The sequence below is a fragment of the Arachis stenosperma genome, chromosome 3 (genome assembly GCF_014773155.1).
Source record: "Arachis stenosperma cultivar V10309 chromosome 3, arast.V10309.gnm1.PFL2, whole genome shotgun sequence".
In the NCBI taxonomy this organism is placed as follows: Eukaryota; Viridiplantae; Streptophyta; class Magnoliopsida; order Fabales; family Fabaceae; genus Arachis; species Arachis stenosperma.
In genome coordinates, this window is record NC_080379.1 from 166,883,249 (window position 1) to 166,902,448 (window position 19,200).

A 19,200-nucleotide genomic window follows, 5' to 3' on the forward strand; every position below is an offset into this window, starting at 1 on the left:
TTTAACTTAGTAAAATTAATTTTTTTAATATCTTTTTTATAAAAAAAAATCAAATACTACATCACTTCTATAAGTTCTATTAATTCGAGATTGAAACTTGGAAGCTCAAGTACATGACACGCGGCGAGTTCCACTTGATCTCTTCCCACATGGCACTTCCCTTCCTTTTCAATTTCAACAACCACACTCCACTCTCTCACTCTAAACTCTCTTTAATTGACACCGTCACAAGTGATTATTACTTTGGTTACGACTTGATTTGGTAAAATATTTTAAAAAATATTTATATTTTTTAAAATTATAAATTTTTTATTTTATGTTTAATAAATTAAAAAAATTGTATGTTTATATTTGTAATTTTTAAAAAATTAAAATATTCTTAAAAATAATTAAAGTAGAATTTTTTAAAATTAAATTGATATTTTTTAAAATTTAAAAGTCTAATATAATCTCATATATTAACTAATTTTTAAATTTAATGTTTAAATTTATGTTTTTTATAATATTTTTAAATTTTAAAAATTATTTTATCAAACGTAATTATTACTACTTGTATTTATTAAAAATTATTTTTAATTTAATTTACCAAATATAAATGCTATATTTTTTAAAAATATATTTTTGAGAAAAGGAGAATTCATCCCTGATTTTTTGGTTTGTGGACATTTAAGTCCTTGTAGATTAAAAAATATATTTAAGTTCCTGACCTCTTTAAAATCTGGACATATCGATTCCTGTGTTTAATTTGTCAACCAGGTCAGATTTTTCTGACAGACAGACTTAAGTGAATATGAGGGATCGATAAGTCTAGATTTCGAAAAGATCAATGACTTAAATGAACATGAGGGATCGATAAGTCCAGATTTTGAAAAGGTCAATTATTTAAATGTATTTTCAAATTCTCGAGTACCTAAATGTTTGCGAATCAAAAAGTCAGTGACATATTTGTCCTTTTTCCTATATTTTCTAAAAATTAGCTTTTATAAGCTACTTTTAAAAAGTAAAAGTTTTATCAAATTATGTTGAATATTTTTTGTTAATTAAAATTTAATTTAGATAAATAATTTAATTAATTTTTTTTTGAAAAAATAGATTATAAATAAATTATTTTATATTTAATTTTAATTTTAAAAATATTTATTTAAAAATAAATGATAAAAATGTTTTATTGTAAAAGAAGTCATTTTTTAAAATTTTTCTATAAATATTTAAATAGTATTTAAAAAAATTACAATTTAATTTTAAAAATTATACCAAACATTAATAATATAATTTTTTATAAATTAAAAATAAAAAAATTATTAATAAAATTATCCAAATTCCAAACTGATCCTAAGTCCAACCAAAATGATCTAATATTAACAAAATTTAATTATGCATAGTATTATTATAAGTTTTTGTTTAATTTAGTTTAATTTAATTCATAAAAAAATTTAAATATATAGCACTACTCTTATACTTTATACAAATAAAAATACATAAAATTAAGGTTTAGTTAGTTAATCTTAATTTAAAATTTAAATTTTAAAATTTAAAATAAATAAAATAATTTAAAAAAAATTGAGTGAAGAATTGGTTTACTAATATTATTCTTAATCAAATAAATAAATAATTTGGCTACTATAGAAAAAGACTTCTTGATAATAGAAAAACAAATTCTCCTTTCATATACTGTAATCAAAATTGATGTAAATTAAAAATGAAATAATAAAAAGAGAACAAAATCGTTTTTTCCAGCTCAACAAAAAAATCTGAGTGTTCTCTCTACTTATTTAAACTTACCCACCCAACTCTCTCACCTTCACAAACTCCATTCCAAATTCCAAAACTTCCAACTCTTCTATCTATCTTCTCACACTTTCCTCTCTTCATCGCAAAAATGGCATCACACTCACCAACCCGTTTCCGTTTCTCTCTCATTGTTCTCTGTGCACTCTTCATCTTGGGAGCTAACGGAGCCTCACCGTCCCACTCGCACAACGCTGCCCCAGCCCCCGCCGTGGATTGCTCCTCCCTGGTTCTAACCATGGCGGATTGCTTGTCCTTCGTCACCAATGGCAGCACCACCACCAAGCCGGAAGGTAACTGCTGCTCCGGGCTCAAATCGGTTCTGAAAACGGCGCCTCAGTGTCTGTGTGAAGCCTTCAAGAGCAGCGCTCAGTTCGGCGTCGTTCTCAATGTCACCAAGGCCCTCGCTCTCCCCGCTGCATGCAAAGTCTCCGCCCCTTCCGCTTCCAACTGTGGATGTCAGTCAAATTATAACTTCCTTCTTCCTGTTTCCGAATCTTCTCTCAGATAAAGTTTTCATTTTTATGTGACTTTTTTTGTTTATTTTTTGCAGTGTCTGAAACACCTGCCGCCGCTCCTGGTATGTTTCTTTCTCACTTATAATCCATTTTTAATTTTTAGATTCTTAGTAGTATTTTATGAAATATGGATTTGTGGGATTTAATTGAAATTTGATTCGATTTGTAAAATGAAAACAAGTTTGGGAGGGGTCACATGCTTAGACATATATAAGAGAAGCCATACCTGATTTTGTAGTTTTGTTGTTTTTTTATTGTTAATTTTTCACGGACTGTGGATAATGGAAAATTAAACATGATAGTTTTTTTTTTCATTCTATATGCTCTACATTCGTTCTGATTTTTGGGTACCTAATACAATTGGAACTATCTACCAATTAAAAACAGAGAGAGACAGAGAGATAAATTGTTAATAATTCACAGAGTTGTAGGACATTCAGGGCTTTGTCTATGATTTTCTTGCTGTTTTCTTTTTACCCCTTTGGTAAACTTCATTTGACTATGGTGAAGAATCCGGAATGTAATTTTGTATATATTATAGTTTGCAGAAAACATGAATGAAAAATGTCGGTGATCTTCTAGGCACACAAGAGGTGTTACATTTTTTATATCAGAAGCTGTAACTCATTTTATTATATCTTATGCATGTTGATTGATTAAATTAAACATGGTTTTCATTCTGATGTTTGGAGTTGGGACATTCTTGGTGTTTCTAAGTTGTGTTTGTTATTTTTGTTTTGTCTCTTTGTAGGGCTCTCTCCACAATCTCCTGCAGTATCTCCATCATCTGGTTCTTCTGCAGCTCCAGCTAGTTCAACCCTCACTCCAAGTGAGGCATCATCTCCAACACCAGCACCATCAGCTGGAAGCTCAGCATCATCACTCTTCCCGATTTCAGCTGGATCCTTGTTTCTTTGCATCTTGCTAGCAGCATTCTCAGGCTTTTAAGCTTCCCATATAATAAGATTTCCATTCTGAGAGTAGAGAGATGATGATGACATGAGGCCATGAGGGACTATTTTTATGTTACATATTTGATGTTCTATTCTACCATCGGAGGTTTTCTAATTCTATGTGTGACTTAAGAGTAGATATAATTCATTCTGGGAGTGACTTGAGCCTATGACCTTGTTTTGAGGTTGTATTGTACTCTCTTTTTATATATATAAATTTATTTATCATAATGAGTAGTCATAGTATTATCATTGCTGTATATGTTGGTTGTAATTTACTAATTATTATTTAAATGGGTGTGAATTGGTTTTATTGTGATTGTGACAAATGCATATCTGCACATGTGCCCAAGTCAATGAGGGAAGACAAGTTATGGTCTTCATGACATGCTGGCTTCTAAACATAGTGCAATCCATTTACGAACATGACAAACAAAATTAATATAAATTTGACTTCAGATGAACTCTACCAGTTAATTTATATAGAACCTTACATTGTTTGATCTAATTTAACACTATATGCTGGTTAGTAACTTCATTGTGACCAAATTATTGTTACCCCGTAAAACTGTTCTTTACCATAAACCATATACAATGTTCTCGGGTGGCCCTATATACTTTTCGGCGCATGCTAAAAAATGCAGCTAATGCAAACCAGAATTTGTGGGGGCAAGTGGCATCATCTTGTAGGCAAGCATGCACCGTCATGAATCCATAAACAAATTTTCAAGTTATTAAATAATGAAAAGCATCAACAACAACGACATAGGGGTATTGATTTCTTCTTGATCTCTTATTGAACTTTACATAAAGAAGCTCTCCCAATAACAAAGTCACAACTATAGTCCTTTTTCCCCCCAACTACTGTTATATCATACATGTTATGGCATATTGTGACAATTGGCTTCGTGTCTTCCACACTTTCTGCTACCCCTTTTTCTTTCTTTCTTGGCCAACAATATGGGGTACCCTTTCTTTTTATGATATTAGGTCATTCATGGCATCTATAAGATGCTGCTCCAAAGGGCCACTGGACCTTAATTTTATCATATTCTAGATTTGGTATAAGTTCCCCATGTGCTTTGCTATGTACTCTTTGTTTGACAATTATATCATTTTGGAAAAAACTTATCATCACTATTGAGAAAGAAAAAAAAGACAGTAGCTATTCTCTAATGCTAGTATTTGTGCTCGTAGAATAAATTCACTCTATCCCTATACAATTAGATATATACTCTTCAAAGCAATTTTTAAGCAGTTCAATGGCCAATTCATGCAATTTTACCCAAGCTATTGGGTAAGGTATGGAGTAAATTTAAATAAAATTTACATCTTATTTAATAGCAGATAAAATTTAAGCTGACTTAATATCTCATATCTTATATATACTTGTAACGTTTTTTCTTGTTTAAATTGCAGTATGCAACTCTAATTGAAATAAACGAGGGAAGAGTGAGAGGTGAGAGTCGGGTGGAGTGTCCGAGGGTAGAATACGGTGAGGCTTTCCTGATTAAGGAGATTACAGGAGAGAGTGCAGGGAGGACTGCATCAAGTGACAAGAAGGAGTTTCAACAGGGTAGTTTTAGGGTGGTTCCAAAGGTTTCATTTCGTGAATAGGTGGTCGGTTTCTCTGAATTCTCGGAGCTCACTAGGATTGATGCTTTAGATGGGGATTTAATAGCGGTTGTCACCGAAAAACAAGGTGACCCAAAGCCTCCAAAGTTCAGGTTTTTTGAAGAGGCTAAAAACGCTCTATCTAAACTCTATAAGGAGGTCATCGTGATTAAGGTCCTTGGGAAGTATTTCAATGATATGGCTTTGGTGCATAAACTGAAAGGTGTATAAAGGCTTAAAGGAGGCTATTAATTCTTGGATGTTGTTTTCGACTTCTTAGTCAAATTTGATATCAAGGAGGACAAGGAGAACGTGTTATTAGGGGATCCATGAATGATGTTAGGGTATTACATTGCGGTCAAGCCATGGACTCTGAATTTTGAACCATGTGAGGCATCGTTTGGGGACATAATGATTTGGATACGGAATTGCAGGGTTGAGCATATGATATTATCATGAAAAGGCCATGATGTGGATTGCTTCGGCTATAGGCAAACCCGTCAAAGTGGATCTCGCAACCAAGTCGGCAGAGAGAGGCAATTTTGTTAGGGCTTGTGTACAAGTGAATCTGGAACTGCCAGTTGTTCGGCAAGTGGTTGTCGACGACTTTAAATATAGTATGGAGTATAAATGTATGCTATTGATATGTGAGAAGTGTAATTATTTCGGGCATATAGCAGGAGAATATAGCACACCCATGGTTCCTTTGGTGGTTGTGGATGTACAAGCAGGACCAGTTGTTCATGAGAGCCGTTCCGTGAACTAGAATCAGCATATTTTTAAATTTGAAATTGCACCCATTAATACCGCGGCAGTAGCAGATTCTACAGAAAAGATGCAGGCAACTACGTTGCACGGGAAAGCAAAAGTGAAGGAGCCGTTGGAGTGTTGGACAGAGAAAGGGGCTGGACCAAAGTTGTTGGAAGGGATAGAAGAAAATTGGGCTAGAAAGCTAAGGACCAAGTGGTGGCTAAAGGCTTGACCCCTCTTTTTGGATACAAGTTGGGCTGGGTGGGTGGCCCGAAAGAGGGGAGAGAGACTCACGAGAAGGCTGGGTTGGATAGCAGGTTGCCTTCCTCTTCTCACCAAACTCCATCGAAGTCAAAGAGAAAGTTCAACGGCGTGTTTGCAGCTGGGTCTTCGACTACCCCTACGCTCAAGAATGGTCACAAGACATGCAGATCGGCATCGCTGCGAAACACGCCTATGCACCAAGACAGTGACGGTGTGCTGAAACAACAACAGCAAGATAACACGCCAATGATAGCTTCTATTGCAGTGGGGAGCGTTCCTGAGCAGTCATTTGTGCCGGAAAGGCAAGGAACACGAGAGGTTACTAGTCCTTCATTGGTTCATTAAGGGTCCGCCGCTGAGGTTGGTTCCATTTATGTCCATTTATTTTATAGATCGTTTAGATATGAATTTCATATCTTGGAACATTAGAGGGGTTTCTAACAAAATGGTTCGAGTGCATTGCAAAGAGTTAATTAGTAAATTTAGTCCAACTTCTTTTTATTCTTTATGAAACTCATTCCTTTTGAACGAATGAAACTCTTTTAGAGTAAACTTGATTATCATGATGTTGGAATTGTGGAGGCTAGAGATCACCGTGAAAAATTCTAGGTGTTGTGCTCTAATTCTATGCTGACTGTCAAAATGGTGGATATGCCAGACCAATGTATTAGTTTTGAAATCTATGTGGGCAGTGTTTCTAGTAATTATAGTGCTATATATGCTAATCGACATGTTTATAGGCAAATGGGTCTGTGGAATGATTTGATCGGAATTTCAAATATGATTCAGGGTCCCTAGATTGTGTTAGGAGACTTTAATGAGATTCTGATACATAGTGAACTTAGAAGGGGTGCTTTCAGTCAGGGCAGGATGGAGGTTTTTGCGAAAATTCTGGCAAACTGCCATTTGTTTGAGATAGGAGCTATTGAAAGAATTTTCACTTGGTATAGGAAGGTTAGAGGGGGTTCGCAGGTTGCGAACAAACTGGATAGAGCTGCTGTTAATCAAGAGTGGCGATTGTTATTTCTTGAGGCTTATAATGAGGTTTTGGCGCGTCTTCTTTTTGATCGCGGTCCTTTGCTCATCAGATGTACACCGGCTATGAAAACTAAGAAGGATTTGAGACCATTTAGATTCCAAACTGCTTGGATGACTTATTTGCTTTTTAGCAATGTTGTTCCCGCAGCTTGGAATAAAGGGTCCGCTGATGTTGTTAGAAGTTTGATCGAGGTGTAGAATGATGCTCTTCTTTTTAATAAGAAAATTTGGTAATGTGTTTGTTAAAAAGAAAGAGTTGGAGAGGCACTTGAATGATGTTCAAATTTCTCTTGAGAGTATAGAGGATCCGGAGTTGAGGAACAAAGAACAAAGTATTCATGATGAGCTAAATACTATCCTTCTTCAAGCAGAGCTTATGTGGTATAGAAATTGAGAGAGCAGTGGGTTCGGTGTGGTGACAAGAACTCTAAGATTTTTCACTTGTAAACGATCATCAGGCAAAAAACGAAACAAGATTCATGGATTGTTTCTGAAAGATGGAACTTGGGCTACTGAGCCGCAGGAGCTAGAGAAAGAAACGAACTCCTTCTTCCAAAAGCTCTTTTTGACAAGAGAGAATATTGATCTAAATGCTATGGGAGAATTTTCCAGTCCTTTCCTTAATAAAGAGGCATATAAAAAAATTGGTTGAACCGGTGGTATTGGAAGAGGTGAAAAGAGTTGTATAATGACCATAAATTGTTTCAAAGCTCCGGGACCAGATGGTTTTCAGGCCCTATTTTATAAGGAGGTTTGGAATTCTTTGAGCTATGATGTATGGAGTTTAGTCAAGAGAGCCTTTGAGGAAGAGATTCTAAATATTACAATTTTCGAGACATACATTGTTCTGATTCTTAAAGTTGAAGCTCCTACTTCCTTAAGAGATTTTCGTCCCATCAGTTTATGTAATGTTCTTTATAAAATCATTATGAAAGTGCTGGTGAACAGGGTTAGACCCTTTCTTTCAGAGATCATTGGCCTGCTTCAGGGTGATTTTATCCCAGAAAAAAGTACTACAAAAAACATCATCATTGTGCAGGAAATTATGAGTTTCTTGGAGAACACTAAGTTTAGAAAAAGGACTATAGCCTTTAAGATTGATTTGGAGAAGGCGTATGACAGGGTGGATTGGAGATTTCTTTGAAACTTCTTTGATTCACTTTGGCTTTTCGAGGACTATTATTCATCTTATTATGGCTTGTGTGACATCATCTTCTTTGTCTATTTTGTAAAATGGTGATAAACTCCAGAGTTTTAACCCCCCAGAGAAGTTTGAGACAAGGGGATCCCATATCTCCTTATCTCTTTGGGTTTTGTATGGAGTGTCTTACTTGTTTTATTGCCCACCGGGTTTCTCAAGACTAATGGATACCGGTGTCAGTTTTCATACATGGCCCAAAAATATTCCATTTGATATTTGCTGATGATCTACTGCTGTTCTGTAAAGCTACGAAAGCTCAGGTAAAAAAATTATGAAGTGCCTGGACTTATTCTCCAAAGCATCAAGATTGTGGGCGAATCTTAGTAAATCTAAGGTTCAATGTTTAAAGAATATTTATGTGAGAAGGAAGGAGATGCTCTTGGAAGTCTCTAGTATTCGTTTTTGTCAAGACTTGAAAAAATACCTATGGTTAATATTGGGTATGAAAGATTTTCTAGGAGGACGACCCAAGAAGTTATTGAGAAAATTCAGAACAAGCTTGCTAGTTAGAAGGAGTGTTTGTTGAATAAGGCAAGAAGGCTTTGTTTGGTTAAGTCGATAATGACTTTTATTCCGGTCTACAACGTGCAGGTTACTCTCCTTCCAAAGTATGCATGTGAAAAGATTGATTCACTTATGCGACGGTTCTTATGGAGAGGCCATAATGATGGGAAAGGTTGCTATTGGTTAAATGGAATGTAGCTATTACTCCCAAAAAGGCGGGTAATTTGGGTGTAAGAGATACATGTTGTGCTAATCTAACGCTTCTTAGCAAGTTGGTTTTGGATTGCTTCAATAATAGAAAAAAAGCTGTGGGTGCAGATTGTGATGCAAAAATATCTCCAAAATTTGAATTGTTTTGCTGGTAGTCATAAGCAGAATGCGTCAGCCACTTGAAAGAATATTCTTAAAACATATGAGGCTATTAAAGATGGGTTTAGGTAGAATGTAGGGGGTGTATAGCAATCCACGTGGTATGATGAATCGACCCCGTTTGAAAAATTTTGTTATCTTGTTCTTTATGTTCACATATCTGAGTTGAAATTCGTAGTAGTTGATTTTTGGCATGATGGATCTTGGGTGGTAGATATGTTTGCTACGACAATTTCTCTTGCAGTTAAGCAATTCATTTGTGGCTTTTCCTATCCAAATTTGGTGGACCTAGATTCAGGGTGGAGTTGGTGACCTGCAAGAGCAAAATGGTATAGTGCAAGAGAAGATTATAGGTGATTGTCGAAGCATAAAATGAATTGGAATGGAAATAGTGATTGGAGCTGGCTTTGGCATTTAAATCTTTCAAAGAAGATCAAATTTACTATGTGGCTTGGGTTTCATAACGCTCTCCCGACGAAGGCTTTTCGATTCAAGCGGCATCTAGTTTGTTCGAATTTGTGCCAGAGATGCAATGCGGTTCAAGAGACAATTGAACATTGCCTGCTGGACTGTGTTAAATCCAGGAAATTTTGGCAAATGTTAGACCATCGCTTTATTGACTCATTTGAAGGCACCTCCATTGAGGCTTGGTTTAGAAATGTCGTGCCTAGTAATGAGGTTCTTTTTGGGGCCAAAGTGTGGTGGTTGTGGAGACATAAGTGTAATGATATTCTCAATGTTGGAAATATTTGGACAGATCACAAGGTGATTTTCCTTATCAGAAGCACGGTCATGGACCTAAGATTTTATATGCACCGGTGTTCTTCTTTCAGCACCTTCAAGAATCGTTGGTGTTGAAAACTCCGTGTAGGTAATAGTTTTAAAGTTTATTGTGATGTAAGTTTATTCCATGATTTGAGTTTAGCTTATTTTGGTTGTATTATTAGATACTCTAATTAGAATTAGATCTTCTGATAGTTCTCTTCCGTAGTCTATCAACAGATGTGAGCTTTTTGCAGTTTGGAAGAAATTTGTCTTAGTCTGAGACTGCAGTTTGAGAAATATAAAAGAATGATTTGAACATTTTACACCTTTTGCATGACTCTAGTGATGGGTACACGTATGAAGTTATTAATTTTGTGCACAAAATTCAAAAATTGTTATCACGACCTTAATATATTCAAATCGATTGAATAGATAGAAAAACAAATAAAATAGTGAATTAGATGGTTAGATATGAAACAAAAAATAATTTTAATTATATAATTTAATCAAAATCAAGTGATATTTTTTAATAAATCATCAGTTCTAATTTAAAATAGGTATTTGCTTTAGTCGTTCTTTTTATTTTGACACTAAAAAAGATTGCAATATGCAATAACTTTGTATGTATCCAATATATTAAAACTCAAATAAAATAATTTTCATATCAATCTTATCAAAGTTAGCCCTATCAATTATGGAAAATAAACCTAGCATGTAAGATATGCAGATCTCGTTACACATGTTCAAGAGAATCTCAACCTCTCTGGGAGGAAAATATGAGTACATATTTTAAAAGCTTTTCAAGAAGTGATTAGGTGGGAATTTGTTCCAAAGTTAAAAAATTATATTAAATTATATTCGAAAATATTAAAGTTAGATATTATAAAAAAAATTTCGTTTTTAAATAATTGAAAATTGCTTTTAATATTTTCAAAAATAAATTACAAGTATGTTTGTTTATGATATATATTTTTAGGAGTGGACCGTTAACTTCTAAAATATTCTCAAAATAATAAAAAGAAAAAACTTTATGATAATTCACATAACAATTAAATAATATAATAATAACTTTATATGCTAATATTTATTCTTTTATCATGAAGATATCAATTATCTACTTTTTAAGATAATAAAAATTTTAATTTTAACAATAATATATTATTATTATAGAAAATTCTGAATTAAATTTTTTTGAAACAAAGTACATTCAAAAACAAAACTGAAAGCCTAAGAAACTGACATAGTGACATGTTTTGAGGAAGAGTGTAAAACAAAACTCAAAAAGCCATGATAACGGGGCATTGAAATATGCTAAAACTGTCAAATCTAACAATGCATAAGTTTCCAAGAAAAGAATATTAGATATATTTTCGGCAACTTTTGTCTTCTCCACTGTTCTTTTCTGATAAAATATCAACAGATATTTACATTCCCTGCTTGTTTTGTTTGTTTAATTTTAATATACTTTTTAGGTCATCCTTTATATACTTCAAATTAAAGAGTACATATTAATCAACCATGTCAAGTACTTGTATTATCGCATAAATACATACAACAGAACTAGCTACTAATTAATCTCCCGAGCTACATACACAATACACATATGCCTCTCTTTTTTTTTTCAAGTGACGGCAAAATTTATTGAACCCATTGGGCCGACTGGCCAAGTCCACTACAAAATGCAAACTAAACTGATATTTTGAGCCTGTAAAAAAACTGCTAAATTCGTGGATTTTAGTTAGACGAGTCGGTCTGCTAGGCCCAACTATATTGATATTGAGAATTTAAAATAAATAAATAAATTATATTATAATTTTAACCAAGTTGGGTTGGTCTAGTGGTTAGCTCACTAGTCCGCTTAAGCAAGTGTCGGGGGTTCGAATCCCGCCTTGTGCATGCAGCGGCAAACCCTTAAATGGAGCTCAATACCGCGGCGGATTAGTCCTTGACCTGTCTGGTTGGGGGATACCGTGGGAAACCAAAAAAAAAAAAATACGAATAATCGACCACTTCGTTAATAAAAAGTACATACATATCTTTTGTATTTTAAAATATATTTTCTATCAGTATATTTTTGTAATACATTTTATATTATATAATTTTTTGCATAATTTTTTAATATTATATATGTTATTGGCTCATGATAATATTTCTGGATCCGTCCCTCCACCACATTCGTTCTTGATTCGTTCTCCATTAATGACACACTGACATGAGTTAATGATGTGAACCTTTAGTGACACGTGTAACGGTATGATGACGGGTCGGTTAGTAACACGTGGCATGCTGACATGGATAGTTATGTTATATGTTACAATGCAATTTTACCACTTGATAAATTATGTCACGTGTTGCAATATTATTGATCCACGTGTCATTTACTATGTTATTATTACATATACATCTAGGGGTGTTCATGGATCGGATCCGATCTGCATATCCGCGGTGTTTATCCGAATCCGATCCGAAAATTGCGGATATGGATCCGATCCGCAAGGCTTTCGGATCGGATCGGATCGGATCCGCACACTAATCGGATCGGATTGCGAATTTTGTGTTGGTATCCGCATATCCGCGTATCCGCAAAATTAAAGAAATAAATAAATAAATATTCTTTTTATGTTTTATTTCAATTAATAATTATCATATATGTTATATTATTTTAATTTATTATTTAAGAAAAGTATGTTTAATATTATTTTAAGAGTAAACATATTTAAAAGAATAGAAAAAATGAATTTTATTGATTCTTTTTAATAAAAATAAGCTTTTAAAAATATTTTTTTGTTTTGCGGATATATCCGATATCCGATCCGATCCGATCCACAAATGTGCGGATCGGATCCAACCTTAAAAGCTGCGGATATTAGATCCGATCCGATCCGATTATTTTAATGCGGATCGGATCGAATTTTTGGCCATATCCGATCCGCGGACACCCCTAATACATCAAATTAATTCCTTACTTTGTATCAAATAACTCATTTTAGAAATTAAATGTTGTGCAATAAATTAGTCATTTCATCAATTCTTTTTCTATTTTTTTTTATAAATTCAAAATTTTTTATATCTTTGAGTACACAAATTTTAATTTTATTTTTTTACAAGTTATTTAAATATAAGTGTTCTTATAAAATATTTTTAAAATTTTAGTTTTAATTATACAGGTTTTTTTCTACAATATTTTATTAAAAGAATTATATGAGATATTGATATTGACTTGATAAAAAGTGTAAGTTAAAAGTATAATAATATTTTTTAATATAATTTTTTTAATATTTAACACCTTAATAAATATTTTTAAAATATTTGATAAGGTATTTGTTAACTAATATAAATTTATTATTTCCATCCATTTTAAGAATGTCCAATTCCCTATAAAGTTGACTTCTTACTAAATTAATAAGATAGATATATATTGTCGTTTATATATTAATTTATTTTATCTATAATTTAATTCGGCGGATTTTTCATATATTATACCATTAATTAATATATACACTTATTGTAATCAACTAATCATGGTTTGAATAGTATTAAATCAGATACAAATAAACACAAGAGATAATAATAAAATTTTGAATTTAGCTAGCATGCTCTAATGATACAAATTAAAATTATTAATTAAAAAAATATTATAAAAAATTATAAAAAAATATTGAGAATTTTTAATTTACAAAAGAATGAAAAAAATTTATTAATGGACTAATTTGGTACACGACATTTAATTTTAAAGATTAAAATGAATTATTTGATGTAAAGTAAGGGAACTAATTTAGTGCATATGTAATGATGTGATATAATAGATGACACGTGAATAAATAATTTTGTGATACGTGACATAATTCAACACGTAACAAAATAATATTGTGACATATAGTATAACCATCTTCGTCAGCATATTACGTAAATCGACACGTCATTATACAATTATACGTAATCAAACTATAAAATAACACATGTTATTAAAAAATAAATCAAAAACTAATATGATACAATTTTTTTAATCTCAATATACAATTAAAATTTCAAAAACAATTATAACGTGGAACATCAATCTTAAGAACCATTTTATCAATTTTGTCACTTTACATATGATTTTCCTTTTGTCACTCATTCATTGAATCAATCCCGATATAAGTATATATATATATATTGGTCCTTTTTTGACCTGCTGGCGGACTTTGCATAATTTCAAAACAAATTCATTGGGTTGTATTGGTCAAACATTTTCGGTGACCTTTATATTTTACTATTTGTTCATATCCACACAATAATCATGTGCTAGATCTAATACAATTTTTTTGTTACAAGAATTTCTTTATGCAAACATGCACATGTATTATACTATGCCTTTTTTCTTAAACGTATATTATAAACTTAATTGTTATGCACTAATAGATCGTGGTCTAAACAAATTTTAAATTATTATTCTCTTAATTTAATACGTGTATTTATAAAGTTTATATTTGAGTTTCTTTTTGTAACAATAATAATAGATATGTCTTTGTATTGAATTTCTATATTTTGTTTCAAGGTCTGTATTGTTTTTATAAAATTTGATTTCATATGAATGATAATAAATTAAAAAATGAAAAACTTTTTAAAATTTAATTGAAAATGTAGTCATAAAAATATTTGTTATCAAGTGTGATTTTTCAGTAGTACATAATTTAAGTGAGGAACAATGTTAGGGGTTAGTAATTTTTGTGATTTGTAGCCATTAAATAGTTATCAACGATGATTTTAGTGATGTGAGATTGGTATGAAATTTTATTCAATGACTCACTTTTTTTTTTGCTGATTACATATTGATCAGAATCTAATAAAATTGCTGGCCCCTAGATTTTTCTATTAAGTGAGTTAATACTAATGCAATCCAATAAAAATAAAGGATAAGAGTACAAAACCGTTTAAGAATGAATTTTTCACGTAGAAAAAATGAATTTTTTAAACGAGACAAAAAAAAGTAAAAAATGTTATATAATAATAATAATAATAATAATAATAATAATAATAATAATAAATCACAATTAACTAATAAAAAATGAAAAAATATTTTCTTATTATCATATTGTGCAACTCAGTGGCAGTCCAGTAGTCCACCAAGACGGCAAGACCCAATAAATAAATAAAAAAATAAAAGGTTATCATAATTTTTTTTATTAATTAGTTATTGATATTTAAAAATATGAGATAAAATATATTATTAGATTATTATAAAAAAATATATTATTAAATTATTAGACTAAAAAAATTAAATTTATAACTAAATAATGACAAAAAATAATAACCAACAAATTATAACATGATATAATCTCTCCGTACTCACTTAAAAAAGCTTAATTTATAAATACATAGTTGCTTACCTGTTACACCATGACTAGTTCCACAACTAAACTTGTCATTTTCTTGGAATCTTCAACGTTTTGGTTGCACGCTTTGCATATGCAACTTGCACCATTATATTATTAATAAATTAACAGTAATTGAAGAAAGATCCAAGCACCTTCTTCACACACACATGCATATATAAAACAGAACCATCCATTTTGTTCTTCAAGCTAGCTATAGTGATGGATGCTTTGTTGTTGAGCTCATTTCAGTGCCTTCCATGGCTCTCATCAACCAAGCAGCAAAGGCAGTATTCTCATATGCATCTTTCATGCAGAGCCACAAAGGTGGAGTGTGAGAGCAACTTCTACAAGGTTCTGAGTGTTAGTCCAAAGAGTGCAACCATGGATGAGATCAAGAGAGCTTATAGATCCATGGCGCTTCAGTACCATCCAGATGTGTGCCATGATCCTTCCATGAAGGAGGAGTCTAATAGGATGTTTGTGCAGTTGAATGCTGCTTATGAGACCTTGTCCAACCCCATGCTTAGACAACAGTATGATAGTCAATTAGGTTTGAGTGTCAGCCATGATTATTCTGAAACAAGTTTGAGGAGCTTTTGGGAGGAGGAGCAACACCAAGTGGTTGTTGAATTGAAGACAAGGTCGAGGAGACGCATGGAGCAAAAGGCCAACAGAATGAGGACACCAACCAGAGGAAAAGACAGGAACTGATGATCATCATCAATGTCTTGAATTTGATTTGATTATTTCATTAATTTTGATACATTTATTTAACTTGACATGTATAGAGCCATGAATAAATCAGTTTTATTAGACTCTTATTGATTATTGCAGATCATATAAACCAATTTTGGAAAGTTAACCAGATTCGTTATTCTGTAAAATGTTGAATACTAAGTTAGGATCAATTCAATTGAGTGAGTTAGTCACTTGTTTTATGAACCTTAGGATAGCTACTGATTTGTAAATTATCAATTGGTAACAATATTAAGTAACTGATTGATGAGAAGTTAAGCAAGAAAGTAATTGAGTTATAATTTTGTCAGGATAAAGAAAATTCAAAGTCAAGAACTGAGGCAGCTTAATTATTTCAAATATTGCAACTAGAGATATAATAATAGAATGCCATAAAAGAAAAGAAAAGAAAAAGAGAATTCAAAGGGGAATGGGGCAAAGGCAGTAGTATTTAATTTTCACACAACATCAACACCAGAACCAAGTCAACTTGAGCAGTTTTCTACCAACCCCAATTCCCCAATTTTATTGTATTAAGGACCACAAAAGGTCACAGGTTCATGTGAAGATGCAAACAAATTAGCAGACAAAGGCAAATTTTGTCACATGTAAACTCTCTGTCTCTGAACATCCTTTGCTGCCATTTAAGGTACTCTGAAAGTGCTTTAGGAAGAAGAGGTGGAAGGTGTCCATAACTCTGCCTTTTTCACCTTTGAAATGCTCTCAAGAACTCCAACTGGAGATATGTGACCCATCACTGTCACCCTCTTGGACTCTATATCTATACTGATTGATGTGACTCCTAACATTGCAGCAGGTTTAATCACATGTTAGAAAACTTTAACCCCATTAGCAAATATGATTTTAGTTCATATTAACCTTCATAAACCACTGAATATGGATATTTCAAATATGTTGACCAAAGATAATTCTAATTTAGTATTGTGATTAGTTGATTACTACCATATATAGCATGGCTAGTTTTACCTTCCATCTTGGAGAGATGTTTTTTCACTTTTCCAGCACATCCTTGACAGTGAATTGCAACCCTCATCACAACCACCTATATTTAACACTTCAAAGTTGGTAATAATGAAATGAAATTCCAAATATGGTGGCAGGACATAGACAAGTGTATAAGTATAATAACATAGTATTATTATATATTAGTCCCTTTTAAAATATAGTTTTTGCAAGTTCTGTATCACATGCAGATTCCATTATTCCAAGACATATCAGAAATCAGAATAATACTATGTGACTATAAGACACTTAACTTCCTTGGTGAGAAACAAACGGAAAAGATATCTTAGGTACAAGAGACAAAATTAAAACCAAGGGCGTGGCATAATGTAGTACCATCTGTATTGTCTAATAAAATACCAATTTGCATAAAAAGGACATAATCTTTTCTGTTTCCTCTCTAATAATGAATATGCATGGGACTGTGACAAAATGAAAAGCACGTGAGACATCTTGAAACCTATGCTAATGACAAATATGAGGAGCACTAATAATGGACATATTTTGTTTCCTTGCAGAAAATAATCCTCCTGTGACACAGTCATAAACCATTGTTCTTGATCTAAATAACCAACAAAGCTAAGGAGATATGGAATGGTAAATAGTTTCTAGTGAGTTCTGTTGATAACCAACTTTTTATGAATAAAGACACTGTAGAATTCACACTCCCATTTGCATTATTTCCATTTCATGTCTTCACTTTTTCATTATGGTCCTGCATAGTTTTGATTTTGACACATAATTTTGATTGCTTTTCACAGAAACAAGGTACTGTTAACTTTAACTTCAATGACTCATTGAATATTTTGATCTACCAGTACTACACTACTATTGAAGAATTACTCCATTGCCATTACTAAAGATAAGAAAAAAATAAAGTGCAATACTACTGCAGTTCATGAAACTCCAAAATGCATAAACTATTAAGAGAAATTCTACAAAAATATATGTAACGTGAGAAACCTGAAAGACATTTTCTGTTGGTGGTTTATGAAGTTCCCTTGGCTGATTCATGACTTGAACATGGTCCTCTCCTCTCTGCTTGATCAATGGAACTGGTCTGAACCTGCGAGACTCACTGAGTTTGGAGTACTTGGAAGGGTTGATCAACTTGGAATCATCAAGAGAAACACTTCTATCAGGCCTTCTAGGCACAACCACGGATCGATTATCATGTGTGCTCATGCACACTGCTGTTGATGCCTGAGAATGGCACATGAAACCCCTTCTCACCATTTTCCTACTGCTTTTGGTTTTCTGACTCATCATGTTCATCATAGAGGAGAGGTTATAGAAGGGGGATGGTGAAGCAGAAAGTGTTAGTTTTCGAAGGAAACAAAAGAGACTGTGGTGTCAAAATATACACTATTGTAAATAGTGATGATAATGCAATGCTGATCAGTGTATATATTTATATATATATGATGATGAAGAGAAATGCTGTCATTATGACTTAAGTCTTAAGCTAACAGTGGATTTCACTGCTAGTGTTAAGTGTAGAGTTGTTTTTGTTATTTTATCTGATATATATAAATATTACTATGATACAACAGTGTCCAAAATCTTGTCCTTTTCATAGGTTAATGCTGAGAAATTGACAATAGCCTTCTTTAGATATAAATAAGAAAAACTTCATGCTAGTGTCTCAAGTTTAAGTTGATCCATTAGAGGGTGAAAAGTAAAATCATATCATAAATGATTATGCTGTCATTATCTAATCATAAAAATATATACAGATACAATGTAGAAAATAAGTAACTCTTTATTTTATTTTCCTCCAAAAGTTTTGATCAGACTTAAGAATAATTGTCTAATTTAGTTTACTAAACATAATCTGATGCTTGAGTGACTACTTTTTATAGGGATAAGGTAGAGTTAATGTGTTGAGCAGAAACCCCAGTGGGGGTAACAGAAAATGTGGCTAATAACCATGTATGGTCAAAGGATCAGTTGAGGTACAAACATTAAATTTGATGCGGTTAAAATCAGAGAGAGAGAGAGAGAAAAAAGGCAGTTACAACTTACAAATGTTGAGGTTTTCATAATAACAATGCTGACAGCTCAAAAGATGCTCCAGCTCCATTATTTGAACTTTGTAATTAACTTCTTGTGTGATTAGTTTTCATTAGTAATGGATTTATAACATTAATTAATTAAGGTGGCAGTAGGTTTGACACTTTGACCCTTGAAAACAGTAACTAATGCTGAGTTCACAAAGCAGTGGTGAGTTATGAGTAATAATAATACGTTACACTACTTTATGCCTTTATTCATTCCCTTTCCTTTGTTTTCAGAAGGGACCACATCCTTTCACTCAATTC

The 19,200-nt window shown here is 32.5% G+C and overlaps 3 protein-coding genes across 3 annotated transcripts; 2 read left to right on the plus strand and 1 right to left on the minus strand.

Moving 5' to 3' along the window:
- Window positions 1–1,789: 1,789 nt before the first annotated feature.
- Window positions 1,790–3,553, plus strand: LOC130965315 (non-specific lipid transfer protein GPI-anchored 31-like). Its single transcript, XM_057890077.1, has 3 exons — window positions 1,790–2,246; window positions 2,342–2,368; window positions 3,058–3,553. The coding sequence occupies exons 1-3, from the start codon at window positions 1,880–1,882 to the stop codon at window positions 3,252–3,254; spliced, it is 591 nt and encodes a 196-aa protein (XP_057746060.1). The 5' UTR covers window positions 1,790–1,879; the 3' UTR covers window positions 3,255–3,553.
- Window positions 3,554–15,281: 11,728 nt separating this feature from the next.
- On the plus strand, window positions 15,282–15,942 carry LOC130965238 (chaperone protein dnaJ 20, chloroplastic-like). Its single transcript, XM_057889975.1, has one exon. The coding sequence runs from the start codon at window positions 15,341–15,343 to the stop codon at window positions 15,830–15,832; it is 492 nt and encodes a 163-aa protein (XP_057745958.1). The 5' UTR covers window positions 15,282–15,340; the 3' UTR covers window positions 15,833–15,942.
- A 260-nt stretch (window positions 15,943–16,202) lies between these two features.
- LOC130965237 (uncharacterized) lies at window positions 16,203–18,257 on the minus strand. The gene is made up of 3 exons (XM_057889973.1): window positions 17,843–18,257; window positions 16,844–16,919; window positions 16,203–16,658 (listed from the first exon to the last, which is right to left on the minus strand). The coding sequence occupies exons 1-3, from the start codon at window positions 18,155–18,157 to the stop codon at window positions 16,522–16,524; spliced, it is 528 nt and encodes a 175-aa protein (XP_057745956.1). The 5' UTR covers window positions 18,158–18,257; the 3' UTR covers window positions 16,203–16,521.
- Between the last annotated feature and the right edge of the window lie 943 nt (window positions 18,258–19,200).

Excerpts from the sequence above, each read along its gene's own strand:
- LOC130965315 (XM_057890077.1), top strand. The coding sequence starts at position 1,880 with ATGGCATCACACTCACCAACCCGTTTCCGTTTCTCTCTCATTGTTCTC. Across the intron at positions 2,247-2,341 it reads TTCCGCTTCCAACTGTGGAT|TGTCTGAAACACCTGCCGCC; the intron begins GTCAGTCAAATT and ends TATTTTTTGCAG. Across the intron at positions 2,369-3,057 it reads AACACCTGCCGCCGCTCCTG|GGCTCTCTCCACAATCTCCT; the intron begins GTATGTTTCTTT and ends GTCTCTTTGTAG.
- LOC130965238 (XM_057889975.1), top strand. The coding sequence starts at position 15,341 with ATGGATGCTTTGTTGTTGAGCTCATTTCAGTGCCTTCCATGGCTCTCA.
- LOC130965237 (XM_057889973.1), bottom strand. The coding sequence starts at position 18,157 with ATGATGAACATGATGAGTCAGAAAACCAAAAGCAGTAGGAAAATGGTG. Across the intron at positions 16,920-17,842 it reads CAACAGAAAATGTCTTTCAG|GTGGTTGTGATGAGGGTTGC; the intron begins GTTTCTCACGTT and ends TGTTAAATATAG. Across the intron at positions 16,659-16,843 it reads ACATCTCTCCAAGATGGAAG|GAGTCACATCAATCAGTATA; the intron begins GTAAAACTAGCC and ends CTGCAATGTTAG.